Here is a 23829-nt window from a genome sequence, read left to right as displayed (position 1 = left end):
GGACAAAAAGACTTGGGAAATTAACAAGCATTAGCAAGGTCAAAATGAGCCAATAGGGGACTATGACTACTTAAAAGCACTACTGTAATTTAATGCTCTATTAAAAAGTGCACATAAAGAGGGGGGATATTACTGCTCTTCTGTGTTACATGTTGATCATATAACTATTTTTCAGGTTACGTGACTCAGACTTCAAGATGCTCATTTACAAACTAGAGAAAGGGTCACCAGTGTGCTGAGGGGCTGTAAGCCATATCATAGGAAGGACTAGATCTATTTATCTGAGAAGATTTGAAAAGACCTGCTAGCTCACTGTCCTGAAATGTTTGAGGGGATGTCTACAGGAAAAGAGGAGTTTTTTTCCCCTAAGGAAGAGGAGTGCCCATCTAACTGGGAACCTCCCAGGACCCCATTGATTTAAATAAGCCTCTCCCAGGAGACCATTTGCTTTGAGTCCTTGTCTTTTGCCCTTCATCAGTGGGGCCTGGTGTTTTCTTGGAAAGAGAAGATCTCAGACTCTTGGAACTTAAGGAAGAAAATAGTGCAGGGCTCCTGGACCAGCAAAGTGGAGGGACAAGGGCTTCTTTTAAGTTGGTCCCCTCCTGGGACATTGCATTGGGGTTTGAGGCTGACACTTGGGTAAAAAGAAGGTAGTTCGTGGTCTTTGTAAGTTTATTTCCCTCTAATAGGCCAATGGGAAGATGATCGGTGGAAAGCAGGAGTCAGGTATTAATAAATAAAGTGTCGTAAAGAATATCTCCCATTACCATCTTAATTTTCTATTCATGTACAACAAACGGGTAGAAGTGACACGTTATGAAAAGGAACAAATCAGGGACTGCGAGTACTTGAGAGTGGGATTATTTCAGCCTCGTGTAGGATCAGGAAATTCTCCTTTGAGGAATGAACAGTTTAGCTAAGATTCAAAGGACAGAGAAGGAGAGGGAGGGGAGAGAAAATGATGAAAACAATGAGTACTGAATTCTTACTTTCCCGGGTTCACATCACCTGAGACATTTTGCTCACAGCCTCCCTTTCTTACCCTGTTGCCTAATTAGTTTGTTTTCTTCCGAGGGAGGTTGAAGCCTACACAGTGTGTTAACATCATTCCTTTTAAAAGGTGGCTTATCATTAGATAGCCTGGAAGTCCTAACTGTGCTCTTAAGCCACAATGTCTGTTTAGTCACTGAACATGAAGAAGGGCTGTGTGGGCAGCTGGAAACATCTGAAGTCAGACACAGTGCCAGAGGTCAGATAGGGCATGGCCAGATATAAAAGGAAAGGGAGAAATGCGTGTGAGTCTTCAAAGTTCTTGCGGGGAAGTTGTCATAACATCACGCGGTATGAGAACTGCTTATTGGAGCTGACGAGATAACGTAAAAATAGTATCTTACCAAACGGGGGCTGGCTCAACCATAGGGATTTGCAAATTCTGTCAGCAATGATCTGGGCTTGATTGTTTTTGAGAAACTCTGCTTTGGTACAACTGACAGTCACTGCTTTTAGAGATGTAGGAAAGATAATCAAAGCAAATACACCGAGTTGCAAATTGCCCGCCCCCCGCCCCCGCCTTGAAAGTGACCCCATTTCAGACCTTGATAGTTCAGTCAACACCAGGCACTCTTCCCATGCCAGTAAGTTTAACCTCACATGTTTTCTCAATGAATATCTTCCTTGAATCCTAATGCTAATGTCACTTACGGAAACAATCTGCTCCTGTTTTTACTAATACCTTCTAAAGAATCAACCTATATTGCATTGTGGAGATCAGTTCTTCCATGGAAAATCAAAGAGATAACTTTTTTCATTGGAAGTGGTGGTGTTTTTTTACCTGTGACCACAACCTATAAGGGTCTGTGAAAATTTAGTTGTCCATGACCAGCTGGGCTGGAACTAGGGCAAGGTAAGGCCTCAGGTACAAAATTTAAGGAGATGCCAAAACCCTACTCCTCCAGATAAATATTTTAAAGCAAACATTAAAAATTTCATTGTTAATGCAAAAACGCATGATGAACAAAATATCACCTTAAATAAAAACAGGTTCTGACCCTTTTGTGTGACTTATCTCATTTGCCTTACCATAATCCCATCCCTGATGACCAGCATTAAAAAATCAGAATAGAAAATATTAGAGTGTGAGTGCATTATAAAATATTAGAGGTGTCTTGTGTGTTTGTGTGTGTGTGTGTGTGTGTGTGTGTGTGTGTGAGAGAGAGAGAGAGAGAGAGAGAGAAGGAGGGGGGAGAGAGAGAGAGAGAGAGAGAGTGTGTGAATGAGAGAATGGATCCTACTGTAAGATGTAGAATGTAAACTGAGCAGCAGCAGTTAAAGTCAGGGACGCTGGAGCCGGATTGCCTGCATGTCTGGCTTTTGGGTGTCTTACTTAACCTTTTGTTGCTTTCCTTTCCTCGTCTGTAAGACGGAGATAAGAACACTGCCTTCACTGTTGGCAGGTTGGCCACTTAATGTAGCCAAACAAGGACAATTTTGATAGTGGAAAGTGGTACTAACAGGCAATGCAGCTTTATAATGTTAACTATTGCAAAAGTTAAAAAGGCATTACCAAACAATGAAACAGTTACACATTTATATCCTGTAAAAATAACAATCATTCAATCATGAACATTCAGATGTTCAACAGCAGGAATGTTCTGCCTCTGTTTTGTTTCATGTTCATGGAATTTTCTATTTTTCACTGACCCCACTGAGTGGTGGCCTTTGGGCTTCATGGATTTTGCATGCCATGTCATGGACCAAAACTGGTACCCCAAAGGGGCTGGCAGGACAGGAGAGTCCAACCACTGACAGAGACCGACAAAAGGATTCATTTATCCCCAGCCTCTTGTGCCTGAGCGCACTGCGTTTTATCAGCAAGCCCCTTTGAGCTATTCTGGAAAGAGTGTCTGTTGTAACATTGCTTCCGGAAAGAGCCAAGAAAAGAGGGCAGGGATAATGATGGTCATTTTCTAGATGACGGCATGTGCTAAAGTGGGCATGTGTGCCCTGTGCAGGTGTCTCCCCGCCCCGGAAGGTCACACCATGGCAGAAACCGGGTGTACAAGGTGGAGGGCGGCCACACCCATCTCAGGTTATTTTATGCTGAATCACACAAAGCATCAGGAAAATAGGCAAAACCAGGGCTCTTTATGGTAGGCGAGGCTGGGTGATCGCACTGCTCACACAGTTGTGGGAATTAAATCATTTAAGGGGGAGTGCCTAGAACACTGCCTGCTACATGGTAAGCACTCAAGCTCTGTTAGCTCTTGTATCCTTTTTTTTTTCTTACCATGGTTCACAGTCAGAAAACTTGAAAAGCGCTACCTTAGAGAGAAAGACGCCTAAGGGACAAATAATTGGAAATGTCTCCTGCTCTTTTTGTCAAACTGGAATCGTCAATGACAATAGCTGCCTTGACTGCAAAGGTCACGGCTGATTTGTTTTGCTCCCCACCTCTCCCTCAAGCCTTAACTTTTTGTTAATTAAACTTCGTATTTTGAATAGCCATTTTGAGACGCACGGTCAAAAGCAAGAACATCTTTAAATAAAACATGTAAGCTTGGATTTCTCAAATATTTTTTTTCTTTCAGAAAACGAAGCAGTAAGTACACCCATATGAGTATATGACTAAGGTTGACTAGAGGAAAAATTGACAGCAAGGCGGTCGGGGAATTGGGAAGCTGAGGATGGGGTCAGTTATTTCTATGGATATTGAAGCCCTTCCAGGACAGATAAAGTTAATCGGAGTGTTGGATTGCTAGTGAGAATGTGCTGAAGTCATCAACTAATAAGGAATGGGGCTGTAGGCTGGGAGATAACAGCAGTGAGGGGGGAAAGCAGTGCTGAAGTTGAATCAGCTGCAGAGGCTTCAGGGGAGCTGGGTGTGAGGAAGGAGGAAAGTGAAATGATAGTTCAAGCATTGCAGTGAGGAACAAGGAGGATACTTGAGATGCCTAATACGGGCAGGCATTACAGGGAGACTCCTTAGGGATGCCACGTGTATCTAATTACTTGCCAACTCTACTGGCATGTCTCATAAGCATCTAAATTTAACAGCATCAAAATATAAATTTTGAGTGCTACCCCAAATCTGCTGCTGTCACAATAGTCCCCATCTTAAATAGTAACACTGCCCACCCAGCTGCTTCAGCCCAAAATCTGAGCCATGTTTTTCTTTTCCTCGCCTTCCCACATGAAATGCATCAGCATGACCTATTGGTTTTACGCCCAATGGATAAACCACTAGAATGTAAGTTTCATCATCGGATTGCTCTTTGTGTGTCCTGTCCAACAGTGTATTCTAAGGCGATAGACAGTGCTTGGCTCACAGCAGGAAGCAAATATTTGTGGAATGAATGAATGAATGAATGAATCAATCAATCTTGAACCTGACCACTTGGCTCCACGCTCTTGACCGGTACCACAGTCGAAGCCACCAGCATCTCTCACCTATAGTTTTGCAGTAGCCTCTTAACTGATCTGCTGCTGCCATTCTTGACTCCACAGACTATCCGTACAATGGTCTGCCACTTGCTATGGTGAAACTAACCAGTGGATTTTATCATTTAGAATAAAATTCATTCCTTTACACTGGTCTGCAAGGTCCTGTATGAACATGAGCTTAGCTATTGCTGCAACCTCATTTTCTACCACTTTGTCTTTCTCGTTTGCTACTACCTGCTGTAGTACTGCCTAGGTTTCCCCAAACTTACTTTATCATAATAAGACTCACCGGGACTCCTGTGAAAAATACTTGAGTAATTCCCAGTGACCTCTCTGTAGACTCTGATTCATAAGGTTTGGGGTGGAACACGGGCATGCGTACTTTTAACAAGCACTCCAGGTGATTCTTATGATAAGATTAGGTACAGTTACAGCCTAGGAATCCTCCCCACAGCATTCCAATTACTCAGACTTGAGAAGCAAAATGAAACTCATTTTCTGTCTCTGGTTTAGGAGAACATGCCGTCAGTGGCCACCTGCTATGCTATGCCAGAGAATTCTGGCAGTACAGTCTGTGTGCCGCAATACCCTCACATTCTAGTAAAATTTCCTGGGTAGCACAATGGCCTCAAACTTGTGTCACTTTATGCCAGATTCCTGGGGATGAGGTTGAGGAAATGGTTGTCGCCGATAGGGAGGCGGGGAGGAGAGAACTGAGAAAGGCTTGATGCTCCACAGTTTCTAAGAATGACAGTATTTGCGAGTGCACAGGCATGCATGTTTCCTTAGGCTGTGGCAGGACAGCATCGTCCTGAGGGGTCAGGAAGAGAAAGAGACAGGGCAAGCAGCAGGATAGCAGTCCGGAGTATGTGCAGGAAAGTTTGTAGATGTAATCGGGACTCAGTGAGCCCATACACGTATAAGCTCCTTAGTGTAAGCATCAGCTAAACCACAACAGATGCTCAGTTTTCTATCGAGAGCTGGGAGCATTGAACTTGACAATGAAACATTTTTGGTTTTGCTCTGACAGGGTAGCGTGTAACTATGGCTTTACCAACAGGTTTAATTTATCAATTTGGAGGGGAGGATTTTGAAAAATATCTCTTATCTCTTGCATATAAAATTTTAACTTCGGTTCTCTAGCGCTATTATTACCAGCACTAACATTCTCTATATCACAGGGCATGTTTCTGTTCCAGAATCTGAAACTGAAAACAAGTGCGAGCCTTCTGGTGTAAACCAGAGCCGTGCTTCTCAAAGGTGTCCACACACTGTAATGGCCTGGTGGGAGGGAAGTTCAGAAATACTGACTCCTGTGCTCTGTCCCAAGACTGGGACTGAACTGGTTTGGAGCATGGGCAAGGTTTGGGACTTTTGAAAGATTCCCAGGCTCATTGAATGTTCAGGCAAGTTTTTTGGGAACCACTAAACTGGAGATTTTGAGCCATGCATTTCAAGTCTCAAGCCTCTGGATAGTGTGAAGTTCAGGTTTCTGCATTAAAGTTTAAGTCAAGACAATAAGATCCATCTGATTGGATTTGTCAAATTGCAATCAACATAGGTAGGGACCTTATTCACATAAAGCCAGAGCAGTTGATGAAAAGGTTAATCAAGTAAGTTATGTGCACAAAGTTGCACATACACACACATATAAATCATCAATGTTCAAAACAACAGGATTTTAAAGTAATTTTGTCAGATTGAGTAAAAATCTCCAATTAGAGTTGTCAGATAAAACACAGGGCTCTCAGTTACATTTGAGTTTCAGGTAAATGATGAATAATTTACTAATATAAGTATGTCCCATGCAATTTTGGGGACATACATATGCTAAATACTGTTTAGTGTTTATCTGAAATTCAAGTTTAGCTGCGTGCCCTGTATTTTTATTTGCTAAGTGACAACCGTGCCCCTGTTATAAAGGACTAACCTGAGCAGTAATTCAACAGGGCGGGACAGGTCAGGGTGAAAATTAACCTTAGCCTCTTGCCCATTATGTGTTCTTTTGTTTCCTGAATTACATTGGCTAGCTTGCTCACCACCTCACGTGCAACCTGTCCACTTGAGGCTGAACTGTACCTTATTCTGCCTCTTCTGTCTTCTTCGGAGCCGCAGGAACTCCTTGTGTTGCCGGGAAACAAAGTTCACTGCTGCGTACTCCAGCAGGGCAGCGAACACAAACAGAAGGCACACTGCCATCCAGATGTCAATAGCTTTGACATAGGAGACCTAAGGGAGACAGGCAGAGAGAGGCGCCATGAAAACGTGTGCGGAAGCCCTGTTCCTAATGTCATGAGCAGCAGAAGGACCTCCCTTGCAGATGCTGGGCAGAGCAGGGAATGTTACACGCACGCCTCCCCCGCCCCCCCTGAGCCCTGAGCCTTGTCCCGTCTCTCCCAGTGTAGCGCTCCCGCTCAGGCAACCTCCTCCCCTAGAACAGCTCCACAGATGACTGCAAGAATTTCCTTAATGAAGAAAAGAGAAATAAAAGCAAAGCTTTGAGGTAAAATAGAGTTGACACCATGCTCGGAACTACTGATTTTCTTGTCCCCCCCCCAATATTTAAAAGCAGATATAATTAAGATCATTCCAAAACATGGATGAGAAATAAACTATGTATGGCCTACAGCCCTTCAAAAACCAATTTTTTAATTTTCATCAATCTGTTGACCCTACCTGGCATGGAAACACATTTCTTAAATGATTTGAAACTATCACAATTCAAGGACATTGAACCAAAATAAAGCATCAGGGCTCTAGCCTTGGGGAAGGTACCTGGTTGGTTGAGTATTTAGTACAACTTACAGTTTAATAAAGCAGATTTTCAAGGCAAATACGTCTTACTTGCAAGGGAAAGTAAGCCTCATCTCACTTAACTTCCAATTATTTCTCTAAATATAAGGGGGGAAATAACTAGAGGAAGTTGTAATATATTAGATTCCAGACCACAAAGGATGCTTATCAAACTGCCACCTGAATGTGTGTGAACTAGTTCTAATTTTTAAATCGGTTTTCCTATTTTTTTGGTAGGTAACACTGAGTTCTTGCCAATCAGTATTTTAAACATTCTATATGTATTAGTTTTCTAACCTTCGCAGCAATTGTATTGCCTCCAATTTCTGATGAGGAAACGGGGTTACTGAGGGGTTAAATTATTGCCCGAGATCACAAAGTTAATATGTGGCAGAGCTAAGATTGGAATTGGACCCCAGCCTGACTAGTGAACTTCCTTTCTGGACACACACAAACACATTAGTAGGATTATACAGTTTGTATCTTGCATTTCCCTTTGACCTTTACAGTGAGCATTTTCCATGTCATTTAACTTTCTTCTAAATCATCATTTCCAATGTTTGTATAATGGCCCATACCTTGATTAATTATTCTGTATGATAGGACATTTACGTGATTTTAGTTTTATTTTGGGGGGCTGTGAAAATTCTTCCTCCCAAATATTTGACTGTATGTTTCTTTGTGAAATCAATTTTTAAACTGGGATTATGGGAATAAATGCTGTGAAAATAGGTTCTTGACTTAGAGAGTTAGTAGCAGCACAGAGGATGTAAAAGCAGAGACTCCACAGCGAGATGCCCCAATAAGAAACACTGCTCTGTTCCTGACACGCTCCATAACTTTGCCCAGTGTTAGCCTATCTGTGGCCCCTTCCTCCTCTGTATGTGGAATAGTAGTACCTGTCTTAGAGAATTGTATGGATAAAATCACTTAATATATGCAAAGTGCTTAAAATAGTGTCTGGTACAGAATAAGTGCTATATAAATATTTACGATTTGGCTGCATATTGGTGGGATTTTATTGGAGACAATTTTGGAAGAGATAGAAAAACCAACAAGGAAAAAAGAAATCACTCACCATCTTAATATATTCCAATTACTTTTAAGGCCACCACCTTCCTTACAGTATTTGTCTCAGTCAATCTCAACCACTTGTCGGTCCCACATAAGCGGTGACAAAGTGATCCAGCACTTCGTCATCTTCAGCCCTGTCAATGATCACTCTTCCTACCAGGGCCGCTGTTCTCATTCTTTCTGATTGACAGGCTCCTCAGAATCCTTCAGGACTTTAGGGGCTGCTTTTCTTTCCTCCCTTATCACGTTTTATTGAAACTATCTGCTGTTCCTTTTTAGACTACAAACTTCCCTGATTCCACCACTAGCTCTGGAAGTTGTTGTTTTTTTTTTCCGGGACAGGCCCTGTGAGGTGCTACTCTTTGTATCAGCAGCACAGGACCTGGCAAATAGTGAGTAAGCATTAGACATGTGGCATGGATGGATACATAAATGATTGAACAAAGGAAGGATGGAAGGAATGAGAGAAATATCTGGCCACCTTCCCATTGCTGTGCTTTAGTTTCAACAACGCTACACTGTATAACATTATCCACAATTTTGTATGTTTGATATTTTTAAGAGTGAACTGTTAGTGTATTTCAATCCTCTCAGCACACCTAGCATTCCTGGAATGTTTCCTTCCTTAATAAGCAATAATCTGTTTTGTATTTGCTCCTCTGGAGCAATCCTATTCTCTTGTAATAATAGAGCATTTCCAATCACAGTGTTCCCAGTTATATATTATTCAGATGGCCCATAAATGTTTTAAGACCCAATAATGAAAGGAATTTGTCAATGCTTGAGACATGTCCATACCAAAAGCCGAGTCCAGTAGAGCTGACCGTCATTCCTCCCCTTCCTGGTGTTTGTTTACAACATTCGGTAATCTGTAAACCATTTCCCCATCTCTTTCTGGCCATCAGCAGGCCAAGCACGTATTTGGCTTCTTTTATAGCTGCTCATAAATGAATCCTTTCACTCTCTTAATCATTTTGGTTGGTTTCTGACTCTTTCCAGCATTGAAGTGCTGGTATTAAATGCATTATTCACATGGATTTAGAGGGTGTTGTGAGACATCTATTACATATGGTGTGATGTCCCTTGGCGCTAGTCTCTCAGGATTGAAATACCTTTTTGTTGCTTTTACCCAGCTCTGATGTCAGATTCTCTCTCTTGGGCTGCTAATCCTTAGATGTTTTTAGCTCACATCTTCCCCGTCACATTCTTTTTTATGATCCTTGGGCTGACACGATGCCTTCCTGAGCTACTTTACTAAAATCTTGCAAAATAGTTTTCAAAGGTAATTAAGCTCTCAAAATGCTATTATGACTCACTGAGTTCCAGGCATATTTCCTTTAGAAAAATAAACATTGCTAGCCTACTACATGGAAGGCACTGCACTAAGTGCTGGTGGGAGATGGGGTAGAAGATAAAAGGATAACGAAGGCTCACATTAGCCCTTTGTAGGACTTCCCAGACTACACCCCAGAAAATCCCATTCACACTCTGCTCCAGAAAGTGTCATTCACATAGGTCAGGGAGCCACGAATTATGGCCTGTGGATCAAATCTGGTCCACCATATGTTTTATAAATAAAGTTTTATTGGAATACAGCCATACTCATTAATTTACATATTGTCTACAGATGCTTTTGAACTAAAATGGCATAATTGAGTAGTTGTGACAGAGACCATATGGCCTGCGAAGCCTAAAATACTTACTATGTGGCCTTTTACAGAAGACTGCCAGCCCTTGACCTAGATTATAGTGTTGTTTGGTTTGTCCTGGGTTTGTACATCCCAGTGGCCCTGCTTGATACTTGAGAAACCCATGGTCTATTGAGGGAGAAAGTTATGTGACAGAATGGATGGTCCCATGTACCAAAGTACAGGAAAGATCAAAAGGCCGATGGAGTATAGGGAGGTCGATGTTGACAGGGAAAATCAGGAAAGGCTTTATTGATGGATGGTGTGGCATTTGACCTAAGGCTCGAGGAAAGCCAGACCTTGGATGGGTGGGAAAAGCTTGAAAGGCAAAGCCATGAACCTGGGAGAGAGATGGGCTTGGGAATGGTGAACAGTCCAGTGACCAGGGTATGCCAGGTACCTGGGAAGGGCATAGTGAAGCGTGGACAGATGCGCTGGGCCAGCGCATTGAAGGCCAGCCAGAGGGGTTTGCGTTTCAGAATGCTTATAATGATAGGCTAATGATGATTTTGAGGTGGGGTACTGATGTGTAAGTCCTTTTCTAATATTTGTGAATTTCTCTGTCTACAAAAGCAAGAGTCTTAGCCATAGCAGACATTTTCACTCCTTATAGAAATTTACCTCCCCTTGTCTTGCTGCTTTCAACTCTACACAGGTCTGGTTCTCTTCCAAGCTTTCTAACAACATCTCTGAATCCTCTGCTGGAATATTTTTTATTCTGTTCCTTGAGCTCTTTCCTTTTCAGTTTTCACTTTTAATCTTCATGTCCTTAATGAATCCATTCACTCCTATAGTTTTCTTCTTACTCTTGTGTGTGCGTGTGCGTGTGCACACGTCTTGCAGCAAGAGACTGGCCAAGTTCTCATGAATCCCATTTCTTCTTCCTGGGACACCAGTAAACTAAAATTTTCATTTCAGTTGGACCCCCAGTGGGCAGAAGTAATGTACACCATTTCAAGGCCTCTAATCTCCCACGGGATCCTTGGAGCTTAACCCTTCTGCAGCCACTTTGTATGTCACCTATTTAAGATGGCAGTGCCACAAAATGGAAGAAGTCGGGATTCTTAAAAAGGCCCTGAGCCACCCACTCCACTGTGGAGTGTAATGTGAATGAGAAGTAAACTTTTATTGTATTAAGCCACAGAGATGTCAGGGTTTTGTGTTCCCAACACTCCCAAATTCATCACTCAGACCTGACCTCCCACCAGCATTCCTGTGTTAATTCTAAAAGGCCTGCAATTAGCATTTGTAATATCAAATTCATGAAATGCCCCTCCTTCCCATTTATCTCATTTGAATCTTTCCTCCTACTAGCAACCTTAGTTTCATCATTGGTTCTTTCCTTGCCTCCATCAATAACATTCAGTCTATTGCAAAAGCTCACCATTTCTTTCTGCAAAGCACCCTTGAGTTTACCCTTTTGTCTCCATTCCAAAGATGTCACTACACCTGGGACCATCAACACTTACACCTGGTTATGATAACAATTTCCTAACTGATCCCCCTGTGTTCAGTTTCTCTCCATGGCACTTTATCCTTTTGCTTCTGCACGATTAAATTTAAAACACCAATTTTATTTTGCAACACACCTGCTTAAGAACGACTCTGGCTGCCTATTACAAGCTCTAGTATCCAAGATCTTGCACAGCATGTGCTCACCCTAGTTATTCAGTCTCACTCCACTCTTTTTTAACACAAACCTTGTACTTTGTTTAAGCAATTCTGCTTACCCTTGAGGGAGCCAAGTCCATTCCTACTGAGAATCCCAGTGGTTCTCAAATAGATGTGAGTTTGCACTCCAGGGGACATTTAGCAGCGTCTGGAGATATTTTGGGTTGTCACAATCAGTGGGAGGTGCTAATGGAAGCTGGTAGGCTGAGGAAGGGAATGTGGCTAAACATCTGATAATGTACAGGACAGTGGCCACAATGATGTTATCCAGCACCAAACGTCAGTAATTCTGAGTCTGATAAATTCTGAGATCGAGAAAGCAACCCTCCCAAAACCAGGTGTCAGTGTCTACTGCTGTAGTTCCCAGCTGGGGGTCACATTGCCCCGAGAAGCCATTCCCAATGTCTGAAGAGGTTTTTCATTGTACGAACTGGGGAGTGGGGTTTTGCCACTGCTGAATGCCCGACAATGCATATGACAGCCCCCATGACAAAGAATTCTCCAAGCCCCACATGTTAATTGTATTAAGGTTGAGAAATCCTTACACTCTTCTCTCAGCGTAGAAATTCTTCTTGTCTTTTCTATATCTTTATTTCCAGATAATTCCTCAAGGAACAGCTCAAGTTCTATCTCCAGAGTGATACTTTCTCTATCTATGCTAGCTTCTAGCCCAGTGGTCTTACCCATTTTTAGAATTTGTAATGTACTTACAGTTAGGATAATACAATGTAGTGTTTGCTTCATGCATGCATGTTTTATCCACCCAGCTAAAGTGTACTAGGTACTTAGCAAATAAAGACTCAGTAATGTTTTTTGTATCTATGCCACCAGTGACAGTCTTTCTTTGTGCATATAGTAACTGCCCCATAGTTTCTGTGGATTGACACATTATTCAAGCCATAAATAAATTCAAATTCTTTTCACAGTCACTGCTATATATAAAGGCTTGGATACTGAAAAACACAGAGACGAGAGAGAGAAGAGGAGAGAGGGCAGAGGGGAGGAGAGAGAGAGAGAGAGAGAGAAGTAAAAGGAAAAAAATAGCTTATGTTTTTTAAAGCTGACAGCTGATGATACCCAGATTGTTCTTGGTTTATTTTTACTAAGGGCAAGAAAAATGCTTATTATTCTCATGACTTTACATCGTGAAGAAGTAGAGCCAGTCAAGTGGTTTAGTTTTCTGTGGCACTAAATAAAGAGCAGATATTTGAACAGATCAGGTAAATGATGGAATTTAGCTCATTGCTCAGTTTTGGCATCATGTTGACATTTCCAGTATTGTTCTTTTAACAGTATCTTGGCATTTTTGAAAACTTTGGCAAGTTTTCTTGAGTCAGCCTTTTATTAATTATATAATTCAGATCAGTTTCAAAATGGAAAACAAAGCCATGAATTTATTTACTTTAGTCCCATAATTTGTTTTGTCTGTATTCAAAAACTACATCATTTCCTGTGTCATGAAGCCAGTTGTTCATGGGTTGGGCCATTTTCTACGTGGTATTTGTCCCCAGCACGGAAGAGTGGATCTGTCCTTACATCTCAGGTGCTCTCTCCATCCCTCATGGACAAGGCGCTCCCACTGAGCAATTTGCTAACTAAAATATTCCCACAGTCCTAGCCTGTAGGCTGACCCCAGAGGGTTTGTGACATCCCTCTAGCAGCCAGTCAAGGAGGAGTGGTTATGAACATAATATAGAGAAGTTCTCTACAGTGGAGAAAAATTACTAATGACCATAACCAACCAATTATTATTTTTGATAGGAAAGAGACAAAATGCAATTTGTAGGGGAATCTCAAAATACTAAGATATTTTTCTTTCTTTAAATGGAATGATCTGTCACACCTACCTGCTTGAGTCAATGTTTAATTATTCGCACACTATGCATGGAAACCACTGCTAAAGCAGAATAGAAGCTTTTCTACTCTCTACAGTACAATTCCCTTTTATCTAACTCAGAAGAAAAATTGTCATTAACCCTGATAATGTGGCTTTTGACATGAAAAGTGCCTGTGGGTCACAGGAACCGGACTTGTGCTTCTATGACTTGGAACAGAAGCCTTTGGTAGCTCTAGGCAGCTGTTTTGTTGAGGGCTATGAAGTACATCACCATCCTCTCCATCCTCATTTTCTGGGATAGTAGAGTAAGCTTATTAAATACATGTCTAAAGCAAGTAATCAGCAAAGGTGGAAAGGAGAATCCCGGCTCTGCTTTTCAGTTTTGTCTCTCACCTACATTCAGTCACTGTAAAAATATCATCGGAAAAAATATAGACCGTCGAATTAATCGTAACGCCAAAGATTCATGGTGGTGTACGATTTTATCTTACAGTGTCACTGCCAAGTTGCCATTTTTATTGCCTAATTAAAGAGCTGACATCTATTTCATGCCAGGAAAATCGGATTTCTCTGGCAGAGAGGGGTAGTGGCAGCACTGAGTCCCTGGCCTATCCCCGTGTCACCATTGCTACTCCATTCTCTCTCTGTCTTATGCTTTTGTTGGGTTCTGGGTAGAGCATTGAGTAAACACAGCTCCTGCAAAGGTGCTGTTTGCACGAACAGCCACTGGGTGGCAGTGCCTCCAAGCCTGGTGTCTGCAGGAGCCAATGAGATACAAATGGTGCTCGTTAAGGAAAGTTTCATGAGGACAGCAACTGGACAACCTTCGGGGACCACTTTGTTGGCTCTTGGTTGACGCACTGGCCTAGTTAACTGATATTGCTTCCAAAGAGGAGTAAGTTTCTCTCCATTATGTTGGTTAGAAATCTTTCAAGTATCCATGTGAGTTTGGTGAGGAGAGAGGAAAGAGAAGGTTAAAACGACCTGCCCCAGAATATCCAAGGAATACTAGGTGATACCCACTGTTAGAGGTACCACAGCGAAAACTTACAGAAAGTGACCCCCAAGTGTCAGCCTTATGCGAATGCAGGCATCTGGGGGAGTGATATCGGGAAGAAGGGGATGAAGGAGGACTAGAGGGCATCTTCTCCCCTACATTTGCCACAGGACTCATCACATGCTCAGCTGATAGACAGGTATACTGATGCCTCCATAGTCTGCTTCCTGTGGCTGCAGTTTCAAAGACAAAACAAGTGTAGTAAATTGCTTCTCAAACAAGAGCAGGAATGAGGATGGAGTGGGAGTCAGGAGCAAATTGTCCACTAGTGTAAAAACAGCCCCAGTGAAGAGGAGAGTCAATTGGGTCATCTCAGTATTAGAAAGACAACCCAGGCTTTGGGGACTAATGAGATGATGCTCCACTTAATAGAGATTTGTCTAGGTAGTGTGTGTGTGCGTGCGTGCATGTGGAGGGGGGAGAAATTGGGGAGAATGTAAGGATGTGAGAGCAAGGAAGGAAATGAACAGCTTTGGAACCAGGCCAACTTGGATTTAAATCCTAGCAGAATGGCCAGTGAACTTGGGAAAATTATTTAGCCTTTTGGAATCTCATACCGAAGTAGGGCCCAAGGATTCCAATGTTGTGGAGCTGTTGAAGGATTGGATAAGACACTTTATGTAAATCTTAACACTCATCTGGCAGATTGTAGGGACTTAGTCACATTGGCTTGCCAGGGATGAGCTCTTGAAGACATTGCATAATTCAAAACTTGCGTAATTCAAGGCAGTTTTCCCTAGAGGAAAAACATAAAGTAGAATTTGTTGTATTTCATGTTCTGTGCATGCATTAAGGCTTTATTAGTATTTTTGTATTGCCCTATTTCAAATTCACATAAGCTAAGGTTGCATAAATGGAACCTCGATGTAGCGAGCACTGCCATATGTCAGGGCGAATGAGATACGCTGTTACAAAAACAAAACCAAACTGCCACCACCATCATAAACAGAAAGCTTGCGACAGCGCAACTCTCTGAGTTACCGCCATGATTAATATAAGAACGCCGAGATTACTCTCATGGACTTTGCCAAGATCTCGCAGAGAAGGAGTATTTGAACTGCTGTTCACGTCTCCTCTGGCTCAATGCCACACTTTGTGCTTTTCTGGCTCACTGACCCCTGTGGGAACGTCCCTTTTCGGGGAGTGAGTCAGGAGAATCACTCACAGACTGTGCTTTGACCAGAAGATGACATCTAATGTGAGAAGGAGGCGAGAAAGTGCATGCAGTGGGGTGGGTGAATGAGAAACAGCAGCCAGAGAGATAGTTGGAAGAGAAATGTTTCATGATGACAGATAAGCACACCGTACTTCATTTGCTTTCCCAGTCAGCAACGAGTGCTGTCCTCACTTGTCTATTTATGTCCCTAACCACCGCACCCCAAGTTCAGTTTTTGTATTTGTGAGCAAGAAGGAGAGGAGGGAAGTTTAACATAAATAGTCCGGTCTTGTTCTTTGGACGAAGGCAGAGCGCAAGGCCTTGAGTGGCGGATGGGGTGTATAGCAATGGCAAAGGCTTTCTCCTGCTTTCCATCTGGGGCTCCTTCGAGAGGGGACTTGATGAGAAGGGTGGGGAAGTCTGGAAAAGCTGAGGCATACACGCCTTCTGGACTGGGATTTTCCGGCTCACTGTGCTCTTTGGAGTAGGATGAGGAGGCCAGATCAGGAAGGCAGCATGGAGCAAACCTCTTACCCCCAACCACTTCTGAAACTCAGAACCTTATGAGAGTGAGTGGAAGGCCAGTGCCGAGTGGGGACACGCAGGCTCTTTGTCATCAGACAGCAATCTCGATGGTGTCTCCTGATGCCGACCTGAGATGGGTAAGAAAGGTGTGGAATGGGGGTTCTAGGCTGCAAAATGCTGGCAGCCTTTAGAAGCCCAATTCAGCCCGCAGTGATAGAAAAGCATTCCTTCAAGAATTTCTAGAGCCTTGTGGTGACTCCAGGGTACAAAGGAGTTTAGTATTGAGTTTCCCTGGTACGCACCTGAAGCCTCTGAGCACTGGGATGCTACATCCCGATGACGAGGACAGGTATTTCTTTGGCGTAGGGCCAGAGAGTGTTTCACAGCTGTAATGTAGCATGAAATATTCATTTCATTGAACGGCAGTTGGTGGAAGCCGAGAAGTTTTACTGCCCAGCCCCTGGCCTGTGGCCTGGCTTAGCATCGTCTCTGTACTTTAATTTAATGGGAGCTCACAGCGGAGGCGGCAGGCTGGTGAGGATGTCTCCATGGGAGCCACCTTGAGAGAAACCTTCCATTCTTGGCATGAGACCCTGGGCACTCGTGCCTGGTGTGCACTAAAGCTCTTGAAGCTAATCAGCTACCTACTAGCTTCTGCCATCCAAAGTGAAAGCGAAAGGGAAAAATTCCAGGCCCCCGTCATGTTGCAGGCTGCGCGTGGGGAGGAGAAACACAGGACGAGGAGCTGCGGGTCAGTCAAGGGTTGGGAATTAATGTGGCACAAAAGCCCCTGACTGGGCTGGTGACCTCACTTTTTGTTACTGTAAATTACCAGACAACTGGCCTCCACTGTGTCCATTTCCTGTAGCTGAGCAGCATTTTGATGCAAGTCAGCTCCGTGCCTTTCTCCTCACCTCAAAAAGCAGAAGCACAAACCACCCACTAGCGATTACTTATTTGCAATAGATATTAGCCTGCAGAAGCCTATTATAATTAAAAAGAAATCCTACAGCCTCTTGAATAAAATGATACCAATAGATGTGCAAGCTCTTTGAAGACATTAGAAAGGCCATGCCATCAGGAGGCATTATTATATTGCAGTATGGAAGTGTACAGACTGCTAAAAAAGATAAATTGTACATGGGAAAAGATTTTGGCTGAGCTCACTGAGCATATCAGTTTCTAATGTATCGGTTGCATATATCTGCTTCAGAGAGGTGGGCCTCAGTCCCCAAGTGGGAATCAGTCCTGTAGGGTTATGTAAACGGAGGGGAGGCAGCAGTGCTGTGACGGAGGGAGCTGGGAGAAGGTGCCAGAGATGGATGTGGGTCTTGGCTTTGCCACTGGCTGACTTGGCAGAATTGGCCATGTCATTTCACGCCTCTGGGCCTCAGCTTCCTTCTTGAAACTATAAAAGGCTTCTATGATTATCTGTAAGGTATCTGCCATTCTATCATTCTGTGACTCATGGGAAGGAGAAAGTGATGAGAGAAGAAGCGAAGTCAGTAGCAGGCCGGGGCCCGGTCCAAAGGCGATCAGGGCCCCGAGTCCCAGCAGTAGCCTCCTGGCCCCCTGCTCTGCCTTCTCCCCGCTTGAGTGTCACCCAGTAATGCATATTCATGGAGTACTGCTGTGTGCCAGGCAAAACTTGCCCCAGGTGGTGAATTCCTTGCTTAGAAACAAATTGAATCCATGAAAAACACATGTGTAAGACTAAGCGTAGCAGATGCACTGAGTTCACCTGCAAATTGAGTGGTGAAGTCTCCGGTAAACCATCAGCAACTCATCTCAAGCCCCTGAACCCCTTAGCTTTTTTGTCCAAGAGATTTTTCTGGTACTTCAATAACTTCCCCAACTTGCATGCAAGGAAGCTACACTACAGGGACAGCCCTTATCCACAAACGGATGGGAGTTGGTGGGTAAAGAGCCCAGATTTCTGGTTACTTGGTGGGATAGGTCTGATGAGAATTCTGTGAGGTTTTCCAGAGAATCGCCAGCAGGACTGACCCGCTAGTTGTCCCCCAGGGTAACCAACTGAGTAATAGACTTGCTTGGCTTTTCTCGTGTCCTTGTTTGCAGTCTACACACTCTCTTGTCCTTTCTGATACAGCATCCCAACTGAACTGTGTGCATCCAAACATTGGTTATAGGATGTGCAGTTCACTGACACAAATGACCCGTACCTGAAATAGATCAGGGGAGTCTGGCACAGAAATGATGCTGCATCATGCGCCGTTAAATCCAGGATGGCAAGCAAAGCAGACATCCTCCGGAAGAGCCCTTTCTGATTGACAAAAGCTCTGTAATTTGGCTGGTTTGCATGTCATCAATAAGAATGGAGTGTCAACACTATTCAAAAATCAATTTGGAGAAGTAGGTATGAAATAAATTTGGGATCTATATTACCCATATAATTTAAAATTCCTCACCCCTCTTTTTGCTCTGCACTGCTAGTTTTAAATTGATGAAATTGAAATTATGTAACTGTAATAAAAATTAACATTTCCCAATATGATGCAAGCATTATTCAGCATATACCAACCTTCCTGGGGATGGAGAAATAATGAAGGCACCTTGTTTGCCGAAACATCATCTAAATAACCTGTTCCTGCTAGGTATGAGGTTTGTTAAGGAAACCGAGTTATATGTTGAGCCTATAAGGATATAGAGAGACACTCTGAAGGTGCAAATTACACCTGTTGACAGGACATCAATTAAAAATGTTAAGAGTATTATACTAAAAGATGAATCAGACTTGGTGTTCTCCAAGGGCCCCCAATGATTCTTGCCTCCTGTCATTCAATATCCTTGGGCAACCCCCTTCCATTGACTGTGGGCTGGACCTTGCAACTTGCTTCTAACAAATGCAATATGGCAAAAGTGATGGCATGTTACTTTCATGATTATGTTATAAACCCCCGACTTTCCTCCTTGCTTGCACTTTCTTTCTGGCTGGTGTTCTCTCTCTGGCTCTTTCCTGGCTCTCTCAGTGGAGAGAGCCTACCTCGCAAGGAACCGAGGGTCGCATTCTGTAATAGTCACTGAGGAACTGAGACCTCAATCCAATGGCTCAGAAGCAACTGAATCCTGTCAACAACCACAGGAGCAATTTTGGAAGTGGATCCTTCTCTACTTGCACCTTCATGTGAGACAGCAATCCCAGCTGACACCTTGATTTTAGCCTCCTGAGAAACCTTGGAACAGAGGTCCCAGTTAAGTTGTGCCCGGATTCGTAGCCCACAGAAACTGGGAGCTTAAAATGTTGTTTTCTAAGCCACTGAGTTCGGGGGAAGTAATTTGTTATCCAGCAGTAGAAAACTAATATATGATGTCTTTAAGAGGAGGAGGAGAAGAGCTGAGAGGGAAGTTGTTTATTTTGGGCCTCACAAATCCACAATTTGGTGAGATTTGATGATTTACTTTTGGACTTTTTAAAGAAGGAATTTTGGTTAAGAAAAATAAGAGATATCTGTGAGAATAATTCATAGTGTAACAGAATATGAAATCATAATATATTCATATTTACTCTACTTATTCAGTTTCCTGCTTGAACATGTATAAAGTAGCTATTAAAAATAAATTTACTTATGCTGGAGTCCAGGGTTGGCAAACTACTGCCCAGGGGTTAAATCTGGTTTGCTACCATACCCATTCATTAACATATTGTGTATGGTAGAGTTGAGTAGTTGCAACAGAGACCATACAGCCCAGCAAGCCCAATATAGTTACTATCTAACTCTTTATAGAAAACTTTTTATGAACTCCTGATCTAATAGTATATTATAATTCAAGCTAATCACCATCCAAGGTAATCTGAATTAATACATTTTCTCTTTATTTTGATCAACATAGGATGTAAAACTGGATAATTTCTACTCCAAAACATTTCATTCTAAGGTGTTTTTTTGTTTGTTTGTTTGTTTCTGGAATCACTTAAATTCTCATCTCAATTTCTTGTTGCCATTGTATATACAGATATAGGGTCCCAAAATAAATTGCATATTTTTAGCAGTCAGTCAACAACTCACTGTAAACTATTCCTCATGTGAGATACTGAGAGATAATATTTGGTTCCTGCCTGGAGAAACCTGTTTTATAGAGATAAAGAAAAGAAGAGAAAGTAGATAACAGCCATGCACTCTCAGTGCTGGGTTGGTGTGGTGGCAAAACCATTAGCACCAGTATCCAACTTTGAGGATCCAATTAGGCCTTGGCTCTTCCTAGCTTGGCCAAGATACTTAATCACTCTGTGTCTCAGATTCCTCAGCTGAAAAACTGATACATTAAGAGTCCATTTCATAGGTTTGCTACAAGGATTGAGAGCGACATGAAATAAATGGGTAGTGCCTAGAACTTGGCCTGATACCTTGTCAATGCTCAAACATATTAAGTCTCATCATCACAGTAGAGTTGACCTCTTGTACTCCCATCCTGCTATTAGAATTGCTGCCTTGACTACTGCAAATTAGTTAGATTAATTAATGCTTTCATCCAATTTAGGATCTTTATTAAAGTTAAATGTGGGAGTCAGGCTCGTGTGATTTTTTTTTTCCTAGATGGAAGCAGTAGAGAAAAGTTGAGGCAACTGTTGTATTTGAAATCAAAGCTATCAGTAAGGGGCTAGTTTTCTTGCTGCTATTCTTGTTTTAAAATTATCCTTCAGACTTCTGGTCAAGATGGTGGCATAGGTAAATGCTATACTTGCATCCTCTCGCAACCACATCAAAATTACAAGTATACTGCAGAACAATGATAATTCATAACCATCTGAAATCCAACTGAAGGAAAGTCCTGCGACTAGGGATTTAAAGAAGAAGCTATATCGAGACTGATAGGAGGGGTGGAAATGAGGAATGGGCTGGTCATAAATCCGTGTGTAATGGACAAAAACTAGGAGGACTATCACAACTATGGAGGCCCCCCTTGAGAAGTGAAGTGTCCCAGCCCTACGCCAGGCTTCCCAGCCCAGGGTTCCAAAGCCAAGAAGAGAATAGGGGAAATATTCAGGAAAATAACTAAATGAAATGGAGGAAAACAAACTACCAGATAACAGAGTTCAAAACATTGTTTATAAATACATACTCAAGGAACTTAGTGAGAACTTCAACAACCTGAAAAAGGACATAGAAACCATAAAAAAAGAAGCAGTTTGAAATGGAGGATGCACTAACGTAAATGAAGAATATAGGGAATCAACAGTAGAGTAGATGAATCTGAGACTCAAATCTCCAATTTGGAATATAAGGAAGCAAAAGAAAACCCCAATCAAAACAGCAGAAAGAAAAAAGAATCCAAAGAAATGAAGATAGTATAAGGAGCCTCTGGGATAACTTCAAGCATACCAATATAAACTTCATAGGGGTGCTGGAAAGAGAATAGAGAGAGCAAGAAATTGAAAACCTATTTGAAAAAAATGACAGAAAACTTCCCGAACCTGGTAAAGGAAATAGACATATAAGTCCAGAAAATGCAGATGGTCCCAAACAAGATAAACCTAAAGAGACCCACAGCAAGGCACACCATAATTAAAATGCAAAAGGTTAAAGACAAAGAGACAATCTTAGAAACAGCAGAGAAAAGCAGTTACCTACAAGGGAGCTCCCATAAGACTGTCAGCTGATTTCTCAACAGAAACTTTGCAGGCCCGAAAGCAGTGGCAAGAAATATTCAAAGTCATGAAAAGCAAGGACCTACAACCAAGATAACTCTACCCAACAAAGCTATCATTTAGAATGGGAAGACAGGTAAAGAGTTTCCCATATAAGAAAAAGCTAAAGGAGTTCATCACCACCAAACCAGTATTACAAAAATTGTTAAAAGGGTCTTCTTTAAGAAGAGGAAAACATATAAAAAATATGAAGAATAAAATTGCAATAAATACATATCTATTAGCAATTGAATCTAAAAAAACCCACAAATGAAAGAGCAGAACAGAAACAGACTCATAGTTATAGAGAACATTTTGATAGTTGTCAGATAGGAGGGGATTGGTGAAAAAGGTGAAGGGATTAAGAAGTAACAAATTGGTTGTTACAGAATAGCCATAGGGAAGTAAAGTACAGCATAGGGAATATAGTCAATAATATCCTAATAACTATGTATGGTGTTAGATGGATAATAGCTTTATCAGGGTGATCACTTAATAAGTTATATAATGTCTAATCACTAGGATGTACATCTGAGGCTAATATAGTATTGTATATCAACTGTAACTGAAAAATAAAAAATGATTTAAAAATAAATAAATTATCCTTTGTCCTGAAATGGCTCAGTTTTACTTTTAAATCTAAACATGTTAATTTCAGAAAACTGGAAGAAATTATTCCTGTGGAATTTTAGATAAACAGGATGCAAATTGTATCCTCTCAAATGCTACTTAGAGGTTCATTTATGCTTTTATAATTCATAATTGAATTTGATCTTTTCCATAAGCTTTTGTTGAGCTTTATCCAATATGACTCATGGTGGTAATATTGAAGGCATTCTGTTTATGGGTAACATGAAAATACTACATTTGCGTAATTTCACCTAATTTTCTCTAACATTCAGAAGCATATTGTCACCATCAACAATTAGTATTACATATGGTGTGTAGGATACATTGATCTTTCCAAAATATTTCAATATAGCCCTGGCTGGTATGGCTCAGTGGGTTGAGCACTGGCCTGCCAACCGAAAAGTCATCGGTTCGATTCGTGGTTAGGGCACATGCCTGGGTTGTGTGCCAGGTCTCCAGTTGGGAGCATGCAAGAGGCACCTGATCGATGTTCCTCTCCCTCTCTTTCTCCTTCCCTTCCCTTCTTTTAAAAATAAATACGTAAAATCTTTAAAACCAAAGACCAAAGCCGTGCCTGGAACAGGATCTTGATCCAATTTTATTTCCACTATGGCATCGTATATTCATTCCATTTTTAACACTTGGAATATTTTTTATTGTACTACAATTCTTTCAGCATTAAATTTCCTAGCATCTTGGATGTAACAATTAATTGGAATATTTGATTAACCAGAATGCTTCCTATAATACCTATAATTCCTCTTTCTAGGTGATTTATGCCTGTGGCTTTGGACCAGATGATCTCTTACATGCTTCCCCATTCTTTTATTTGTCTTTGATCATTGGTAATGGAATTTTTAAAATAAAATTAATAATTTTATTGGAGTAACATTGATTAATAACATTATATACATTACAGGTGTACAACTTTATAATACAACATCTGTGTACCCTATTGTGTACTTTCTCCCGATGTCCACCCTCTGTCACCATGTATTTGACCTCCTTTACCCTGTTTGTTTTCCTCCCACCCCCCTTACTCTCTGGTAACTACTATTCTGTTGTTTGTGTCTGTGAGTTTGTTTTTTTCCATCAAAATTTATAACTTTATTTATTTATATAAATAAATAGTGTTCTCTATTTTTTTTTCTGAAGTCCAGCTATAGCATGTTTCTGTATATTAGCAGCTTGAAGATGTATAATTGTATCTTCAATATAGTTCTCATTTGGAAAACATCTTTGAAAATATTACTATATTTTAAGGGGATACACAGGAATTAGACATTCAAGTTGTATAGATAAACAGAATTT

At 41.7% G+C, this 23829-nt stretch overlaps 1 protein-coding gene across 2 annotated transcripts in view; it reads right to left on the bottom strand.

Annotated features, from left to right (window-relative positions):
* The window catches only part of GLRA2 (glycine receptor alpha 2), a 169818-nt gene that overhangs the window by 28476 nt on the left and 117513 nt on the right, over positions 1-23829 (bottom strand). For both annotated transcript variants that reach the window (XM_054581183.1, XM_054581184.1), the window contains exon 8: positions 6520-6669. In XM_054581183.1, coding sequence (XP_054437158.1) covers positions 6520-6669 — 150 coding nt within the window. The remainder of the gene's footprint in view (positions 1-6519; positions 6670-23829) is intronic.

The sequence above is a fragment of the Pteronotus mesoamericanus genome, unplaced genomic scaffold (assembly GCF_021234165.1).
Source record: "Pteronotus mesoamericanus isolate MK-2021 breed Mesoamerican mustached bat unplaced genomic scaffold, CSHL_Meso_final contig_65, whole genome shotgun sequence".
Taxonomy (NCBI): domain Eukaryota; kingdom Metazoa; phylum Chordata; class Mammalia; order Chiroptera; family Mormoopidae; genus Pteronotus; species Pteronotus mesoamericanus.
The sequence above is the reverse complement of the archived record's forward strand: the minus strand, read 5'-3'. Positions and strand labels throughout refer to the sequence as shown.